General features: G+C 42.6%; 1 protein-coding gene across 1 annotated transcript in view; it reads right to left on the bottom strand.

Moving 5' to 3' along the window:
* Window positions 1–3,453: 3,453 nt before the first annotated feature.
* The window catches only part of LOC138431265 (allergen Bos d 2-like), a 62,691-nt gene continuing 50,017 nt past the window's right edge, over window positions 3,454–16,127 (bottom strand). The window contains exons 2-5 of the mRNA XM_069573390.1: window positions 7,301–7,440; window positions 7,038–7,108; window positions 5,619–5,726; window positions 3,454–3,590 (exon numbers count right to left, since the gene is read on the bottom strand). Of these exons, the coding sequence (XP_069429491.1) occupies window positions 3,454–3,590; window positions 5,619–5,726; window positions 7,038–7,108; window positions 7,301–7,440 (456 nt within the window). The remainder of the gene's footprint in view (window positions 3,591–5,618; window positions 5,727–7,037; window positions 7,109–7,300; window positions 7,441–16,127) is intronic.

Raw genomic sequence — 16,127 nt, 5'->3', positions numbered from 1 at the left:
CATCTTTCCTATCTCCTTTAAACATTTTTCCTGGTCTCTTTTCTGGTCCCACCAAAGAATACTCAAACTGTTTTTTTTTTTTTTTCTTGCATGGGAGGTCCTCCAAAATCACTGCAGATGGTGACTGCAGCCATGAAATAAAAAGACGCTTACTCCTTGAAAGAAAAGTTATGACCAACGTAGACAGCATATTAAAAAGCAGAGACATTACTTTGCCAGCAAAGGTCCATCTAGGCAGGGCTATGGTTTTTCCAGTGGTCATGTACGGATGTGAGAGTTGGACTATAAAGAAAGCTGAGTGCCGAAGAATTGATGCTTTTGAACTGTGGTGTTGGAGAAGACACTTGAGAGTCCCTTGGATTGCAAGGAGATCCAAGCAGTCCATCCTAAGGACATCAGTCCTGGGTGTTCATTGGAAGGACTGATGCTGAAGCTGAAACTCCAGTCCTTTGGTCACCTGATGCAAAGAGCTGACTCTTTTGAAAAGACCCTGATGCTGGGAAAGATTGAAGGCACGAGGAGAAGGGGATGACAGAGGATGAGATGGTTGGATGGCATCACCTACTCAATGGACATGAGTTTTAGTAAACCCCGGGAGCTGGTGATGGACAGGGAGGCCTAGAGTGCAGTGGTCCATGGGGTTGCAAAGAGTTGGATAGGACTGAGTGACTGAACTGAACAGAACTGTCTGGTCCAGTTGCATGATCTATTGGGTACCCATGATGCTATTTTCTTCCCATCAGTTGGCACCAATCAATGACTGTTATTTTGAAAAATGTCTGATGAGGAACTTATATGCAGAGCTTTAGGTAATTCTGCACCTGCATCAGCATAAAGGCCTGTGCTTCTGAGGTTGAGCTGGATAGTAGCACCCCCTAGTTGGACACGAGAGACCCCGTGCATTGTAAACACCATCAGGGTTCTTTCTTTAGTAAACACTGTTCAGTTTTGTTGTATGTGTGTGTGTGCTCAGTTGATAAATTGCGTCTGACTCTTGTGACCCCATGGACAGTAGCCCACCAGGCTCCTCCGTCTGTGGGATTCACCTGGCAAGAATCCTGGAGTGGATTACCATTTCCTCCTCTGGGGCATCTTCTCGACCTAGGGATCAAAGTTTATCCTTGTGTCTCCTGCCTTAGTAGGTGTATTCTTTCCCACTGTGCCCCCTGGGAGACTGCAGGCTGCAAAATCCTTACCAGCCCCTGCAACCTCACAGCCGATGAACACTGCTTAACCCCATACTTGAGTTGTTTTCATGTGTTCCTCAGGACAGCTCAGATTCTTTTTGAAGCTGTCTGACTAAGCAATTCCATCTCTCCCGTGACATCTGATAGGAACCTTATGTCACCATATACAACTACCCTCTGTGGGTTTTTCTCTCTTCTCGGAAACACACTTGCAGAACTCACACCACATGTCCTAAACAGTTACCTCCTGCTTTGTTGTACAAAGGAAGATTTTCTTCATAGTTGAATTTACATGTTGTGTGCATTTGCCAATGGAAGTTTGTTCACTACACATATATGCAGTAATGAATTTATTGATCAGATTAGGAATCCAGTAACATCCGGAAGAAGAGAGGACATTCCTAGTTGGAAACCCGTGGGTTCTGGGTCATGATTTCCTGGGAGAGAGGGAATGATGATTTCAAGGGAAAGGTCCATTATCTTCATACGTATGATTGGGACACATTCCTGCTTCGATGCTGCCCGTATTCTCCCTTCATTTTTTTCTTTGAGCCTGAAAGGAGAGTAAAAGGTTGTTGAGCTTTCTAGGGTTAATATGATATTGCCCAGAGGGGGAATTATAAAAGAAAAACCGTTTTTAATGGAAACAGTGTAGAAGTTTTCCTACGAGATTCATTCCGCAGAAGTTCATCTGTGTGTGTTTGCCCCTGTGTGGTTGCACAGAATTACCACCTGGTGAAATTAGTTGTGAGCAGTCTGGTATCAAGTCTTATGTTGAGAGGTACTACATTACGTATTCAGAGCTGTGAAATGTAGGAGATTGTAAACTAAGTGACTTCTGTAGGCTCATATTTCATCAGGGATGTGTAGTGGCTACCAAGTCATTCCCAGTGGGATTCCCCAGCAATCATCGTAACTCACAGCTCAGGGCATCACACCACCCCCATTGTCCTCAAAGCATCATTCTGTGGAGTCTAGACCATGTCAGTCTTCAGATATCTAATACAAATACTTAAGGAAGTCTGAGCTTTTGGCCAGCGGCAATGTGAAATGTTCTGTCATCCCATTCTTTTTGAAAATTGATTTTTGTTGATGTGTAGTTGATGCACAATGCTGTATTACAGGAACAGGAAAGTTGCTCAGTCATGTCCAACTCTTTGCGGCCCCATGGACTGTAGCCTACCAGGCTCCTCTGTCCATGGGCTTTTCCAGGCAATAGTACTGGAGTGGATTGCCATTTCCTTCTCCAGCGGATCTTCCTGACCCAGGGATCGAACCTGGGTCTCCCGCATTGTAGACAGATGCTTTATGTGGCATTAGTGTCATGTATAGAGGAAAGTAATTCATCTAAACATTTGTTGTTTCCGAGTCACTAAGGTGTGTCCCAAACTTTGTGTCCTATGGACTATATCTTGCCAGACTCCTCGTTCATTGGATTTTCCAGGCAAGAATATTGGATGGGGTTTCCATTTCCTACTCCAAGGGGTCGTCCTGAGCCAGGGATAGAACCAGCCTCTCCTGTGTTTCCTGCATTGGCAGGCAGTTTCTTGACCTCTGAGTCACCTTGGAAACCCTCATTAATATATGTGTGTGTGTGTGTGTGTGTGTGTGTGTGTGTGTGTGTAGGTAAATGTATACCTTTTTATCGATTCTTCTTCTTTTATGTTACTACAAGACATTGACTATAGTTCAATTGTAGATCTTTTTAGTTTATTTTATATATTTTACTGGGTATCTGCTCATCTGAAACTCCTAATTTACCCTTTGGTAACCACTAATTTTCTCTATGTTTGAGAGTCTGATTCTGTTTTATGAATGGTTCGTTTGCATCATGCTTTAGACTCCACATAGAAGTGATAGCATATATTTGTGTTTCTCTTTCTGACTTAACTTCTCTCAGTAAGACCATATCTAGGTCCTTCCATGTTGCTACAAATGACAGTATTTCATTCTTTTTCATGACTGGGTAATATGACATTGCGTATGTATCCCATTCTTAAAGCAGTTAAAAATACCCTCCCGCCCCCCTTCCCCCAAAAAATGTTAACCTACAGAAAACAAACTCAGTGTTGCTACCTGTCACCTGTCTACTCACCCAACTGATGTTCTCTGTTCTTGTGGAGGACAGTTGTCTGTGAAAGAGAATGAATAAGGGGAAAGATGGCCACTGACATGCCTCTGTTTCCAAGGATTATTTCAAAGCAGCTTTTATAACAGATGTCTCTGCGAAAGGGAAATTTGATAGGAATGTCCTAGTGATGTGTTTTCATTTCCGATACCTGCTGTCCTCTGGGGCTTTACCTGTTTCGATGACATTTTCTATATTTTCATTTGGAATCCCCCTTTTACTGTTCAGCTCCTGATACTTCTGAAGTTCTTCTTGAGCGAAGCTGTCTCCTCTGCCTGGATTTCATAGCAAACAGGGCACAAGAGGTGTGCATGAGAATCCTTTATTGTTACAGAGAGTCACCTGGCTCCTACCTGTAGTGTCCAGTAAGACTCAGCAGCACCATTCTCTCCCCATCACCTAAACCCTGCTCTCCAGGTAGTGTTCCACAGACGTGCCTGAGTGTGCTCACAGGTCTTCCGGTTTCTCCATGGGGTGAAGTCCACATGGTTAACATGTTATCACGTTCCCATTCTCACAAGTACTGAGTGAGCTACAGATCATTCACCTGTGAGCTTAAGCTCACAGTGAGATGCAATACTTTGTGGTACACTGAAGAAGTTCATGGCGAGTCTGAGACTCAGAATTCTTCCCAACTCTAACTCTTCCTGTTCACTTTGTGTGCATTCTAGAATTCCATCCCTGGGGTTTTCATGAACCCTCATGCAATGAATGGAGAGGGGAATGATTCGGAATTATCAAAAGCACACTGACCCCCCAATGAGACGGTGCAGGACCTTACGTTCCTTGCCCCACCCCTGACATTTTCTGCCTGCCTTTTGTCTGTGAAAGATTTTAGTCAAAGAATACGTTTAATCAGAGAATTGAGGATGTAGATAGCAAAGGAAAACAGACAAAGGAGATGAAATAATGATAATGTAGTCATGAAGCAAAGACAAGGACCTGTGGTTCCTCTGCAAGGGCAGTAGATATTACTCTGGGTCATATCCTGCGAGCTGTCTTACAGACACTGAAACCCCCACCTAGTGGACAAGTTTACTACCTGATAACCAGACTGCAGCCACGACAGAAGCTGCCACGATTTAGAGAACTGACGTCCAGGAGATGGGAACATAGCGACCCTGGAACTGAAGATTAACTGTACCGAATACATCAAGATAATGCTGGTCACCCGCTCACGGCCAATTTCAAAACGACTGTCAGAGCTGACTGCTGTTTCTGCAAGAAGCCCCCTCCCTCTGTTTACAAGAGCTCCTGCCCCACTGGTTGCCAGTTGTGGGGTGGGGCAGTCAGCCTTTGGACAGAAGTCGACCCTCCCACTTTGTTTTCAGCATATGAATGAAAGCAGGCATTCCTTCCTACGAAGCTGGGCTCTTAGTTGGCTATTGAAAGGCGGGCAGCAAGAACCCACATTTGGTAAAAACATCGCATGGCCCACTCAGGGATTCGTTCAGGCTTTGTCATCCTCAAATACGACACAGAACAGCCATCCACCTCCGATGCCCATATAGTAGCAGAAAGGATAGCGGGATGTCAGAGAACCCAGGGGATTGCGCGGATGGCAGAATGATTGACGTGCCTGTCCACACTTCCTCTGCGGAATTCAGTGTCATCGAGAGGTATTTGCAGAGCTTAGCATTCAAGTTCGGGCAGTATTTTAAACATTGTGACAAAGAAGAAAGAGTTTGTTGTAGAGATGAATGCAGCCATGGCCGTGACCTGTGAGCCAGCTAAACTCAGACGTAAACCTTGGTTCTCTTTGGCATTAGGACCTGGCAACTCTGTTGTGTGATACTTGGTGAGAAACTCATGGAGCTTCCTGGAGTATTTCATTTGGAATCTGGGACAAGTGTATCTCATGTTTAAAAATGTCATCTGATAGAATTCCCAGTAGGTACATGTCCTCATTTTTCTCGTAGACAGACTTTCTATATCCCTGACTCATGTCACATGAAGTCTGAATTCTCTGTGTAAACACACGTCTGTTCTGGGCTTCTTCATATGGTGGGCTAGGGTTAGTTGCTCAGTCCTATCTGACTCTGATCCCATGAACTCTTGCCTGCCAGTCTCCTCTGTCCATGGGGTTCTCCAGCCAAGAATACTGGAGTGGGTTCATATGCTCTCCCCCAGGGATTTCCTGACCCAGGGAGAGAATCCAAGTGCCCTACATTGCAGGTGAGTTCTTTCCTGTCTGAACAGCAGCGAAGCCATAATATAAAGTATCTGTGTACTTCTCACATTAGTATAAAAATGCTGATCATAGGAACACATCTACTTTGTACTGGATAAACTACAGTATGTACCAACACCTTCAGTTATTTTTGTGATCTTCTCTCCATCATCATTTTCAAAATAAGTTACCACCATGTTGTCCGACACATAAATCAACTGCAAAACATTGGTACCCGTGACTGTAACAGAAAAAGAAGAAATCAAGCCTCAGTATGATCAACTTCTTTTCTTTTCATTTGACCGCGTCTTCTTCTTCACATGCTGTCATCAGTCGTCCCTCGGATGGTGAACCTTGTCTCACTGACATTTCTAGTGGTGTGTTGCTGAAACGAGTTCAGACAGCTGGTGAACTAGGAAAACTTTCTCCACACCCCTTTCTCCTGAAGATGAAAGACTTCCAGCCTTCTAGACTCAGCAGTCGGTGGACGAGGCAACGTTTCTCATTGCAGCTGTAGTAAGTGTTGAACCTCAGCCGTCTCATACCAGCTCACAAGCTCCAACTGTTAAATTTTCAAGAGTTTTGTGATCCAATACGGAGGTGCAGTCATGGTTAGAAAGGAATTCTAATAATTTGAATGAATCATAGTACAATAAAAGTTAATGCCCAATCCAGAGTTATTTCCTAGTACAAGAGCTTAAAAAAAGAGGTACAAATGAGTCTATTGTGAAATGTTGGACATATACACTCTGCAGTGATTTCAGGTTAGATCCTGTGGCTGTGTGTCCACAGTTGAAATTAGAAAAGATTCATCAGACAGAGATTAGAATCCTCCGTTCTACATTTTTTCCATGAAAGTGAAATATATGGACACTTGATCACTTAATATATTACAATATTGATATTAATATTTGAGAATTATTTTCTGTTATTTTCAACTACAGAGATAGAATCTCTGTTAATACGGCTTTCAAATTATAGATTGATATGTGTATTTGAGAATTATTTCTCCTTATTTTAAGCTCTAGAGATAGAAGTCTATGGTATAAAGTCCCTTTCAATTCTGTAAAATTAGTTTAAACTTTTGGGCTCTTATTTTAGCTGTTGTAATTTGGGGGGCTTTAAGTTAATCATGTTCTACTTACTAAACTTGCTAATGAAGAACCTTTAATATTTAAAGAATTTCTTTAGTTTTTGCAAATTTGATCGTGTAGGTCAAATGAAACAAATAAATTTTGAGAGAGTTGTTACAGTCCTAAGTAGGTTATCACACTTCTCCATGCCCAAGGAACATGAGGAGTCAGTGTTCTGGAGCTTTTTCTCAGAGGCCATCAGTGGCCACATTCCAACCTTGCACCTCATCCTGGTGTTGTGGGACAGAATTGATTGCTGAAAAGTTAAATGGCTTTTCCAAGGTTGCATTGGTAATGAGTACAGGAAATAGTTCACCCATCCAGACATCTAGTTGTCTTGGATGAAACAGAGACTATCCATCTAAACATGTTCCATGGTTTTCTGGAAGACATCTCTTCTGAAAAGCTCAAACACTCACACTCTATGACGTAAACATCTCCTTCTTGTCTCTTTATCACTTCTGTGAATAACTGGCATCCCCCGTCATCCCTGAAAACCAAACAGACAAGACATTCCTTCTGACTGTTCATTTCCCAGGGCTTGAGGACACCCTTCCGTGAATAGAGTTCACACACCCAACTTCACAGCCATGACTCACACCTCTCACTGCACATTGGAGACGGGACCCCATGTCAGAAATCAACAGACTGCTTGTTTTCAGCTGGGTCAGATTGTGCTTACTTGGCGTAAAATGTAAGGGAGGGGTATTTGCAGTCGTTGATACATTCAATCTGATGGTAGTAACATCTCAGCGGGCCCCCTTTCATAATCTTCTCCTTGTTATCTGCAGCTGCGTAAATGGTGTGCCACTGTCCTGTAACCTAACAAGGAAGGTGTCTGTTAACATCAGTCAATCTCTTTTCTGGTTCGCCACCAATACACAGCACTGTCTTGGTTCTGCATTTACCACAGATGAGAAGTACATTGAATCTTATTAAGCACAAGATTGGAAAAGGTCAGTTTTCATTCCAATCCCAAAGAGAGGCAGTGCCAAAGAATGCTCTAACTACTCCACAATTGAACTCATCTCACACGCTAGTAAAGTAATGCTTAAAATTCTCCAAGTCAGGATTCAGCAATACACGAACCATGGAATTTCAGATGTTCAAGCTAGTTTTAGAGAAGGCAGAGGAACCAGAGATCAAATTACCAACATCTGTTAGATCATCAAAAAAGCAAGAGAGTTCCAGAAAAACATCTATTTCTGCTTTATTGACTATGCCAAAGCCTTTGACTTTGTGGATCCAAGAAACTGTGGAAAATTCTGAAAGAGATGGGAATAGCAGACCACCTAACCTGCCTCTTGAGAAACCTATATGCAGGTCAGGAAGCAACAGTTAGAACTGGACATGGAACAACAGACTGGTTCCAAATAGGAAAAGGAGTATGCCAAGGCTGTATATTGTCACCCTGCTTAATTAACTTATATGCAGAGTACATCATGAGAAACGCTGGGCTGGAAGAAGCACAAGCTGGAATCAAGATTGCCGGGAGCAATATTAATAACCTCAGATATGCAGATGACACCACCCTTATGGCAGAAAGTGAAGAAGCACTAAGGAGCCTCTTGATGAAGGTGAAAGAGGAGAGTGAAACCGTTGGCTTAAAGCTCAACATTCAGAAAACTAAGATAATGGCATCCGGTCCCATCACTTCATGGGAAATAGATGGAGAAACAGTGGAAACAGTGTCAGACTTTATTTTTTTGGCCACCTCATGTGAAGAGTTGACTCATTGGAAAAGACCCTGATGCTGGGAGGGATTGGGGGCAGGAGGAGAAGGGGACGACAGAGGATGAGATGGCTGGATGGCATCACTGACTGGATGGACATGAGTTTGGGTGAACTCCAGGAGTTGGTGATGGACAGGGAGGCCTGGCGTGCTGCGATTCATGGGGTCACAAAGAGTCGGACATGACTGAGCAACTGAACTGAACTGAACTGTGTTATTCCTTTCACACTGAAGAGGTCTCTTTAAGTTTATTTTCTAAAACTAAAGATGGTACTGTCCTGTTTAAGAAGATAAATATGTAGTATCTCTACCAGGAATCAGTTTTCAGGGAATTCCTCCTAGGGGTCTCTGTTTTTTTATGTTGAAATTGTGGCATAGTTGATGTACAATTTTTTTGTTGTTGTTGTTACAGGTATACCGTATAGGTACTCATAATTGTATTTCTCCTTTTGAAGTTATAAAAATATTGGCTTTCCCCTCCTTTGCTGTACAATCTTTATTTTTCAATCTTTGTCCATTATTCATTTTATACATAGTACTGTGTGCCTTATTCCACTCCTCCTGAGTGCGTGTTTCCGACTTCTTTCCCTCAGCATATTTATTTGAAAAAACATCTATATATTTTTATAGACTCCATTACCATTGCCCCTGCAAACTATTGTCAGGATATGTCCCATTTGTATCCATTCCAGTGTTGATGGATACGTGTTCATAGACAAGTCTTTGTAAGGAACTGACCGTGTTGTCTTGTGGGTAGAGACTTGGATGTGAAACTGCTCGATCTCAATGCCTTCTGATTTTCAACTTCTGCCAACAGGAGATGAGACTTTCCATTGCTCCATCCTTGCCAGGACTCAATATGGTCAGTTGTTTTCATTTCAGAGATTATAATAAGGGTGTGACTGTATCCAGTTACAGTAGTAACTTTCATTTCCTGAATGAATAAAGTGGTGGGATTGCCGTGTGTCTATTTTCTCTGTTAAGTATCTCTGCAAATCATCTGTTCATTCCTGAGTGAATTATGTTTTTTTTTAAATTTTTAGGTTTTTAATATAGTCTGGATTGAGTCCCTTTTCAGATATAGATGTGCCAATATTTTTCCCCACTTGCTGGCTTCTCTTGGGCTTTCTTAAGGGTGTCTCTCAGAGATGTAAATATTTTGACTGAGGCTTAGTTACTAGCGTACTGTTCCCAGTGTGGGATCCTGGTTGGCATATATTCTAATCAGTAACCACCTAATGTTGGTCACAGAATATCTGCCTGTGTTTTGCCTCTAGAGTCTTTCTTGCTTTTGGTCTTACATACAGGTCTATGAGTCTCTCTGTGTCGGTTGTAAAACAAGGAGCAATGAGGGGGTCGAAGCTTGTATTTTTGTTTTTTTTCTATTTGGCATATGAATTCACAATTTCTCCAAAAGTCTTCTCTATATGATTATTATTTTCTACTGAATATCTTTTGTAGGTATTCAGCTCAGTTCAGGCGCTCAGTCATGTCCGACTCTTTGTGACCCCATGAACCACAGCACGCCAGGTCTCCCTGTCCACCACCAACTCCTGGAGTCCACCCAAACTCCAGGTCCATTGAGTCGGTGATGCCATCCAGCCATCTCATCCTCTGTCATCCCCTTCTCAGCCTGCCATCAATCTTTCCCAGCATCAGGGTCTTTTTAAATGAGTCAGCTCTTCGCATGAGGTGGCCAAAGCATTGGAGTTTCAGCTTCAGCATCAGTCCTTCCAATGAACACCCAGAACTGATCTCCATTAGGATGGACTGGTTGGATCTCCTTGCAGTCCAAGGGACTCTCAAGAGTCTTCTCCAACACCACAGTTTGTAAGTATATCCAAAATCTACTTGTATATTCCTGTCCCTTCCACAAGAGCAGATGTGTGTGTGTGTTGGTTTGTGTTTCCCCATTCTTGGTGCCTTCATTTTTGGCAAGGCTAAAGATAGTTGGAACATGAAGATCATATGACTAGCCTTCAACAAGTTTGTGTCCTAAACAAAGTGTTCATGGTTCAGAAGCTTGTGGAAATAGAATTTCTCATCCATTTATGGATCATTAGAATATTATATATTCTGTTGATTTTCACAAAGGATGTGTAAAATAGCAAGACATTAGTTTTGTTACATTTTGGAGCCAAAATAAATAATCACTGGGTAAATGCTGGCCACAGAGTCCTCAACATATGCCGATATCACATTAAAACATAAGGCTTTAATTGACTGAAGTTCTACTGGTTTTTTTTTTTCTCTTTTTGTATGCATTTTTCTGTTCAGTGGTAATTACCTGAAGACCTCCTATGGCTTAAAGAAAGATGTAATGAACAGCATTTTGACTATGGAACTGAACTGAATAGTACTTCACACACACATGTCAATCACTTAGAGCAGAAATTTAAGTGTTTTTAATCTCATATACACACACACACGTACATGGGGTAGCTATGTGAGGAGACAGATGTGTTAGTTCTCTTGTTTCTTATGTCAATCAGCCATGTCATTTATTTTTCACTCTTCCTTACTACTCCTTAACCGCCTGCAAACTTCTCAGTGTTTGTACATCCACATTGGTTAAACGCAGTCCACTTGTCATATATCCCTATTCCCCAGGATTTGATATATCGTCAACTGGATAAAGATCCTTGAAAATAATTTTTTAACCACTCTGTATAATAGGCTCCAGTTTCATCCACCTCATTAGAACTGATTCAAATGAATTCTTTTTAACGGCTGAGTAATACTCCATTGTGTATATGTACCACAGTTTTCTTATCCATTCATCTGCTGATGGACATCTAGGTTGTTTCCATGTCCTGGCTATTCTAAACAGTGCTGCGATGAACATTGGGGTACACATGTCTCTTTCAACATTTCAATGTATGGCAAAACCGATACAGTATTGTAAAGCAAAATAAAGTGAAAATAAAAATGAAAAAAAAAGTTTAACCAAAATTTTTTTTAATGGTTCGTATGTCCTGCCTGGTTCGTAATGTTGCTTTCATTATTCAAACTGCAGCTTTTTCTCTTAGAAGTTTTAAGCTCTTGTAGTGGTGTGACTCGTGGTGATGGTTCTCTCTTCCGGGCTCTTTACCTCAAGCACAGCTGATGGAGTGCATGGGCTTGCTTGTTGTACAGCATGTGGAATCTTCCCAGATGAGGAATTCAATCTGTGTTCCCTGCATTGGCAGGTGGATTCTGAACCACTGGGCCCCTAGCAAAGTCCCTCTGCTCAGTTGCTTTTTTCCTGTTTCTTAGTTTTGCTTCTTGTTTTAGGCTGCCTTGCTCGGGTGAGACCTAAGTGAGCATAGCTTCCTTCTTTCTGGGGCTATTAGCAGTTGTCCTCCACACCTTCCCAGTAGTGACACTGGACACCTTCCAACCTGGGGGACTCACGTTCAGTGTCATATCTCTTTGCCATTTGACGCAGCTCATGGGGATCTCACAGCAAGAATACTGGAGTGGTTTGACACTCTCCTCCTACAATATATCATGTTCTGTCAGAGCTCTTCACAGTGACACGTTTGTCATTGGTGGCCCTACACGAAATGGCTCATAGCTTCACTGAGGCATGCAAGCCCCTTTAGCACACAAGGCAGTCATCCATGAAGGGAGTATAGCATAGACATCAACCAACATTTTTCTGTATTCTGTCAACAACTTGAGTCAAAGGACACCAATATCTTGACCTTGGAGAGCCGTGTGTGGTTGTAATGTGCATTCAAGGTGCGTGCAGCTTACAATGAGCCCTGGCAGGGAACGTGCCCAGTGCCCTGTTTTGTCTTCCCTTTCACTCCACAGCCTTTCAGCTGCACGCAGCCTTCCATGTCCTCAGGAGCCTACCAGAGGTCTCCAGAGTGGTCTAGGACTGCCTAACCTTTCCCATCCCCCTTATACATTTTTCCTGGTCTCTTGTCTGTTCGAGGGGCAAGACCTACATGATGCCAAATATTTTCCTTTTTTCAAATCAATTGGTACCATTCAGTGAGTATTGCTTTGAAAAATGTCTGATGAGGAACTTTTACGCAGAACTTTAGGTAACTCTGCACCTGCAGCGAGGCCTCTGCTTCTGGGGTTTGAGCTGGAGAATAGCCCCCTTAGTCAGACACCACAGACCCCATGCTTTGTAAACACCATCAGTGCTCTTTCTTTAGTAAACACTGTTCACTTTTGTTGTATGTGTGTGTGTGTGTGCTTGGTTGATAAATCGTGTCTGATCTTGCGATCCCGACCCCATGAACTGTAGCCCACCAGGCTCCTCTGTCCATAGGATTCTCCAGGCAAGAACACTGCCATTTCCTCCTCCAGGGCCCTTCTTGACCTCGGGATTAACCTGTGTCTCCTGCAGCTCTTGCATTTGTAGGTACTTTACCACTGCACCCCCAGGTAGCCCATGTAAGACTGCATGCAGAATCCTTTCCACCCCTGCAGCCCCACAGCGGATGAATGCTGCTTAACCCCATAGTTGTGCTGTTTTCAGGGGCCACACTGAACAACTCAGATTCTGTTTGTAGTTGTCTTGACTAACCAATCCCGTCTCTCATGTGACATCTGGTTGGAATCTTATACTGCCATATACAACTACCATCGGTGGTATATTCACTTTTCTTTGAAGGACACTTGCATGATTCACACCATGCGTCCTAAGCAGAGTTATTTCCCCTTTCCTTGAACACTCGATTTGCTGCATAGTTGAAATTACATGTTTTGTGCATTTGAAAATGTAGCACCTTTGTTCACTACACATTTGTGCTTTAATCAATTTATTGATCAGTTTAAGAATCCAGTAACATCAGCAAGAGCAGAGACACTCATAGTTGGAAAGCTGTGGGTTCAGATTCTTGATTTCCTGGGAGAGAAGAAATGATGATGTCAAGGAAAAGGTCTATTATCTTCATCTGGATGATTGGGACACATTAGTGCTTCGGTGCTGCTCATATGCTTATTTCGTTTATTTCTTTAAAAATGAAAAAAAAAAAGTAGCACTTGTTGAGCTGATTAGGATGAACATGATGTTGGTGATAGCAGAAAGGAGAAGAGAGAAGCAGTGGATGGTGGACCCAGGAGAGAATTTTCCCTGCACCTTTCACAGAAGTCCTTCTGTGAGTGGGGCCGTGAGGGATTATCCTACAAGACCCTTTTCACAGAAGTCCCTCTGTGTGTCCCTGTGGGCTTGCATAGCGTTACCACCTGGTGAAATTAGCGGTGAGCGGTCCTGCATCAGCTCGTCTGCTGAGAGTCGCCTGGTTACATATTCAGAGGCCTGAGATGTAGGAGATGATATCCTGTGTCACCTGTGCGGCTTACGTCGTCTCCTTTATCATCACGGATGTGTTGCGGCTGCAAGGTCCTTCGTTCCCAGTGGGATTCACTGGGGTGTCATCACATCTCACAGCTCGGGGCTTCACACCGCCTCCTCCTCTGTCCTCAGAGCATCTCACCGTGGAGTCTAGACTGGTGTGAGTGTTTAGATATTTAATCCAAATACTAAGGAAGCCCGGAGTTGTTGCCACCTGGCAAGGTAGACTTCTTTGTTATCCTATTCTTTTTCTGTAAGTTAATTTTAATTGGAAAGTCCTTGGTTTGCAATACTGTGTTACTTTCTGCCGTACAGCAGCGTGATTTATTTATACCTTTGTTGTTGTTATTTAGTCACTAAATTGTGTCCCACTTTTTGCGCCCTATCGACTGCAGCTTGCCAGACTCCTCTGTCTTTTGGATTTCCGGGGCAAGAATACTGGTGTGGTTTACCATTCCCTGCTCCATGGGATCTTCCCCTTTTCAGGGATAGAACTCACCTCTCCTGTGTCTCCTGCATTGGAAGGAAGATTCTTGACCTCTGAGTCACCTGGAAAGCCCTCAGTAAATGAGAAAATGTAGGTAAATGTATGCCGTTGTACATTCTTGTTCTTGTGAGTCATTTCAAGACATTGAGCATAGTTCTCTCTGCTCTCCAGTAGGTCTTTGTCATTTACTTTCGTGTCTATCTGTTCATCTCAAACTCCCAGTTTATCCCTTGCTACTTCCCCTTGGTAACTATTAATTTTGCCTGTGTTTGAGAGTCTGTTTCTGTTTTATGTATGGTTATTTTAGATTCCATGTGGAAGTGATACCATATGATATTTGCCTTTCTTTTTCTGACTTCCTTCACATAGTAAGATCATTTCTAGATCCATCCATGTTGTTGCAAATGGCATTATGTCATTTTTCTTCGTGGCCAGGTAATATTCCACTGTATACATATACCATTCTTAAAGCAGTACAACCCTACCCCACCCCACCCCACCCCCCAAAAAAAGTGTGAACATAGTGAAAAAAAGCTCAGTGTTGTTGGTGTCACATGTCTACTCACCCAACTGATGTTCTCTTTTCTTATGGAGGACAATTGTCTATGAAAGAGAATGAATAAGGGGGGAAATTACCATTGACATGTCTCTATTTCAAAGGATTATTTCAGAACAGCTTTTATAAAACATGTCTCTGTCAATAGGAAATTTGACTTGAATGTCCTAGAGATGTATTTTCATTTTGGGTACCTGCTGTCCTCTGGGGCTTTACCTGTTTCAATGGCATATTCTATATTTCCATTTGGAGTCCCCCTTTCACTGTTCAGTTCCTGATACTTCTGAAGTTCTTCTTGAGTGAAGCTGTCTCCTTTCACTGGATTTCACAGCAAACAGGGCAGAAGGGGTGTGCGTTAGAATCTTTTATAGGTTATAGTTGGTGATGCCATCCAGCCATCTCATCCTCTGTCGTCCCCTTCTCCTCCTGCCCCCAATCCCTCCCAGCATCAGAGTCTTTTCCAATGAATCTACTCTTCTCATGAGGTGGCCAAAGTACTGGAGTTTCAGCTTTAGCATCAGTCCTTCCAAAGAACACCCAGGGCTGATCTCCTTTAGAATGGACTGGTTGGATCTCCTTGCAGTCCAAGGGACACTCAAGAGTCTTCTTCAACACCACAGTTCAAAAGCATCAATTCTTCAGCACTCAGCTTTCTTCACAGTCCAACTCTCTATACATGACCACTGGGAAAACCATAGCCTTAACTAGACATACCATTGTTGGCAAGGTAATATCTCTCCTTTTCAATATGCTGTCTAGGTTGGTCATAACTTTCCTTCCAAGGAGTAAGTGTTTTTTAATTTCATGGCTGCCGTCAACATCTGCGGTGATTTTGGAGCCCCAAAAAATAAAGTCTGACACTGTTTCTACTGTTTCCCCATCTATTTCCCATGAAATGATGGGACCAGATGCCATGATCTTCGTTTTCTGAATGTTGAGCTTTAAGCCAACTTTTTCACTCTCTTCTTTCACTTTCATCAAGAGTCTCTGGTTCCTCTTAACTTTCTGCCATAAGGGTGGTGTCATCTGCATATCTGAGGTTATTGATATTTCTCCTGGCAATCTTAATTTCAGCTTGTGCTTCTTCCAGCCCAGCGTTTCTTATGATGTACTCTGCATATAAGTAAAATAAGCAGGGTGACAATATACAGCCTTGACATACTCCTTTTCCTATTTGAAACCAGTCTATTGTTCCATGTCCAGTTGTAACTTTTGCTTCCTGACCTGCATACAGGTTTCTCAAGAGCCAGGTCTGGTGGTCTGGTATTCCCATTTCTATTAGAATTTTCCACAGTTTATTGTGATCCACACAGTCAAGGCCTTTGGCATAGTCAATCAAGCAGAAATAGATGTTTTTCTGGAACTCTCTTGCTTTTTCAATGATCCCGTGAATGTTGGCAATTTGATCTCTGGTTCCTCTGCCTTTTCTAAAACCAGC

The sequence above is a fragment of the Ovis canadensis genome, chromosome Y (genome assembly GCF_042477335.2).
Source record: "Ovis canadensis isolate MfBH-ARS-UI-01 breed Bighorn chromosome Y, ARS-UI_OviCan_v2, whole genome shotgun sequence".
Taxonomy (NCBI): Eukaryota; Metazoa; Chordata; class Mammalia; order Artiodactyla; family Bovidae; genus Ovis; species Ovis canadensis.
Note: the sequence above shows the minus strand (reverse complement) of the source record. Positions and strands in the feature narration are given on the sequence as shown.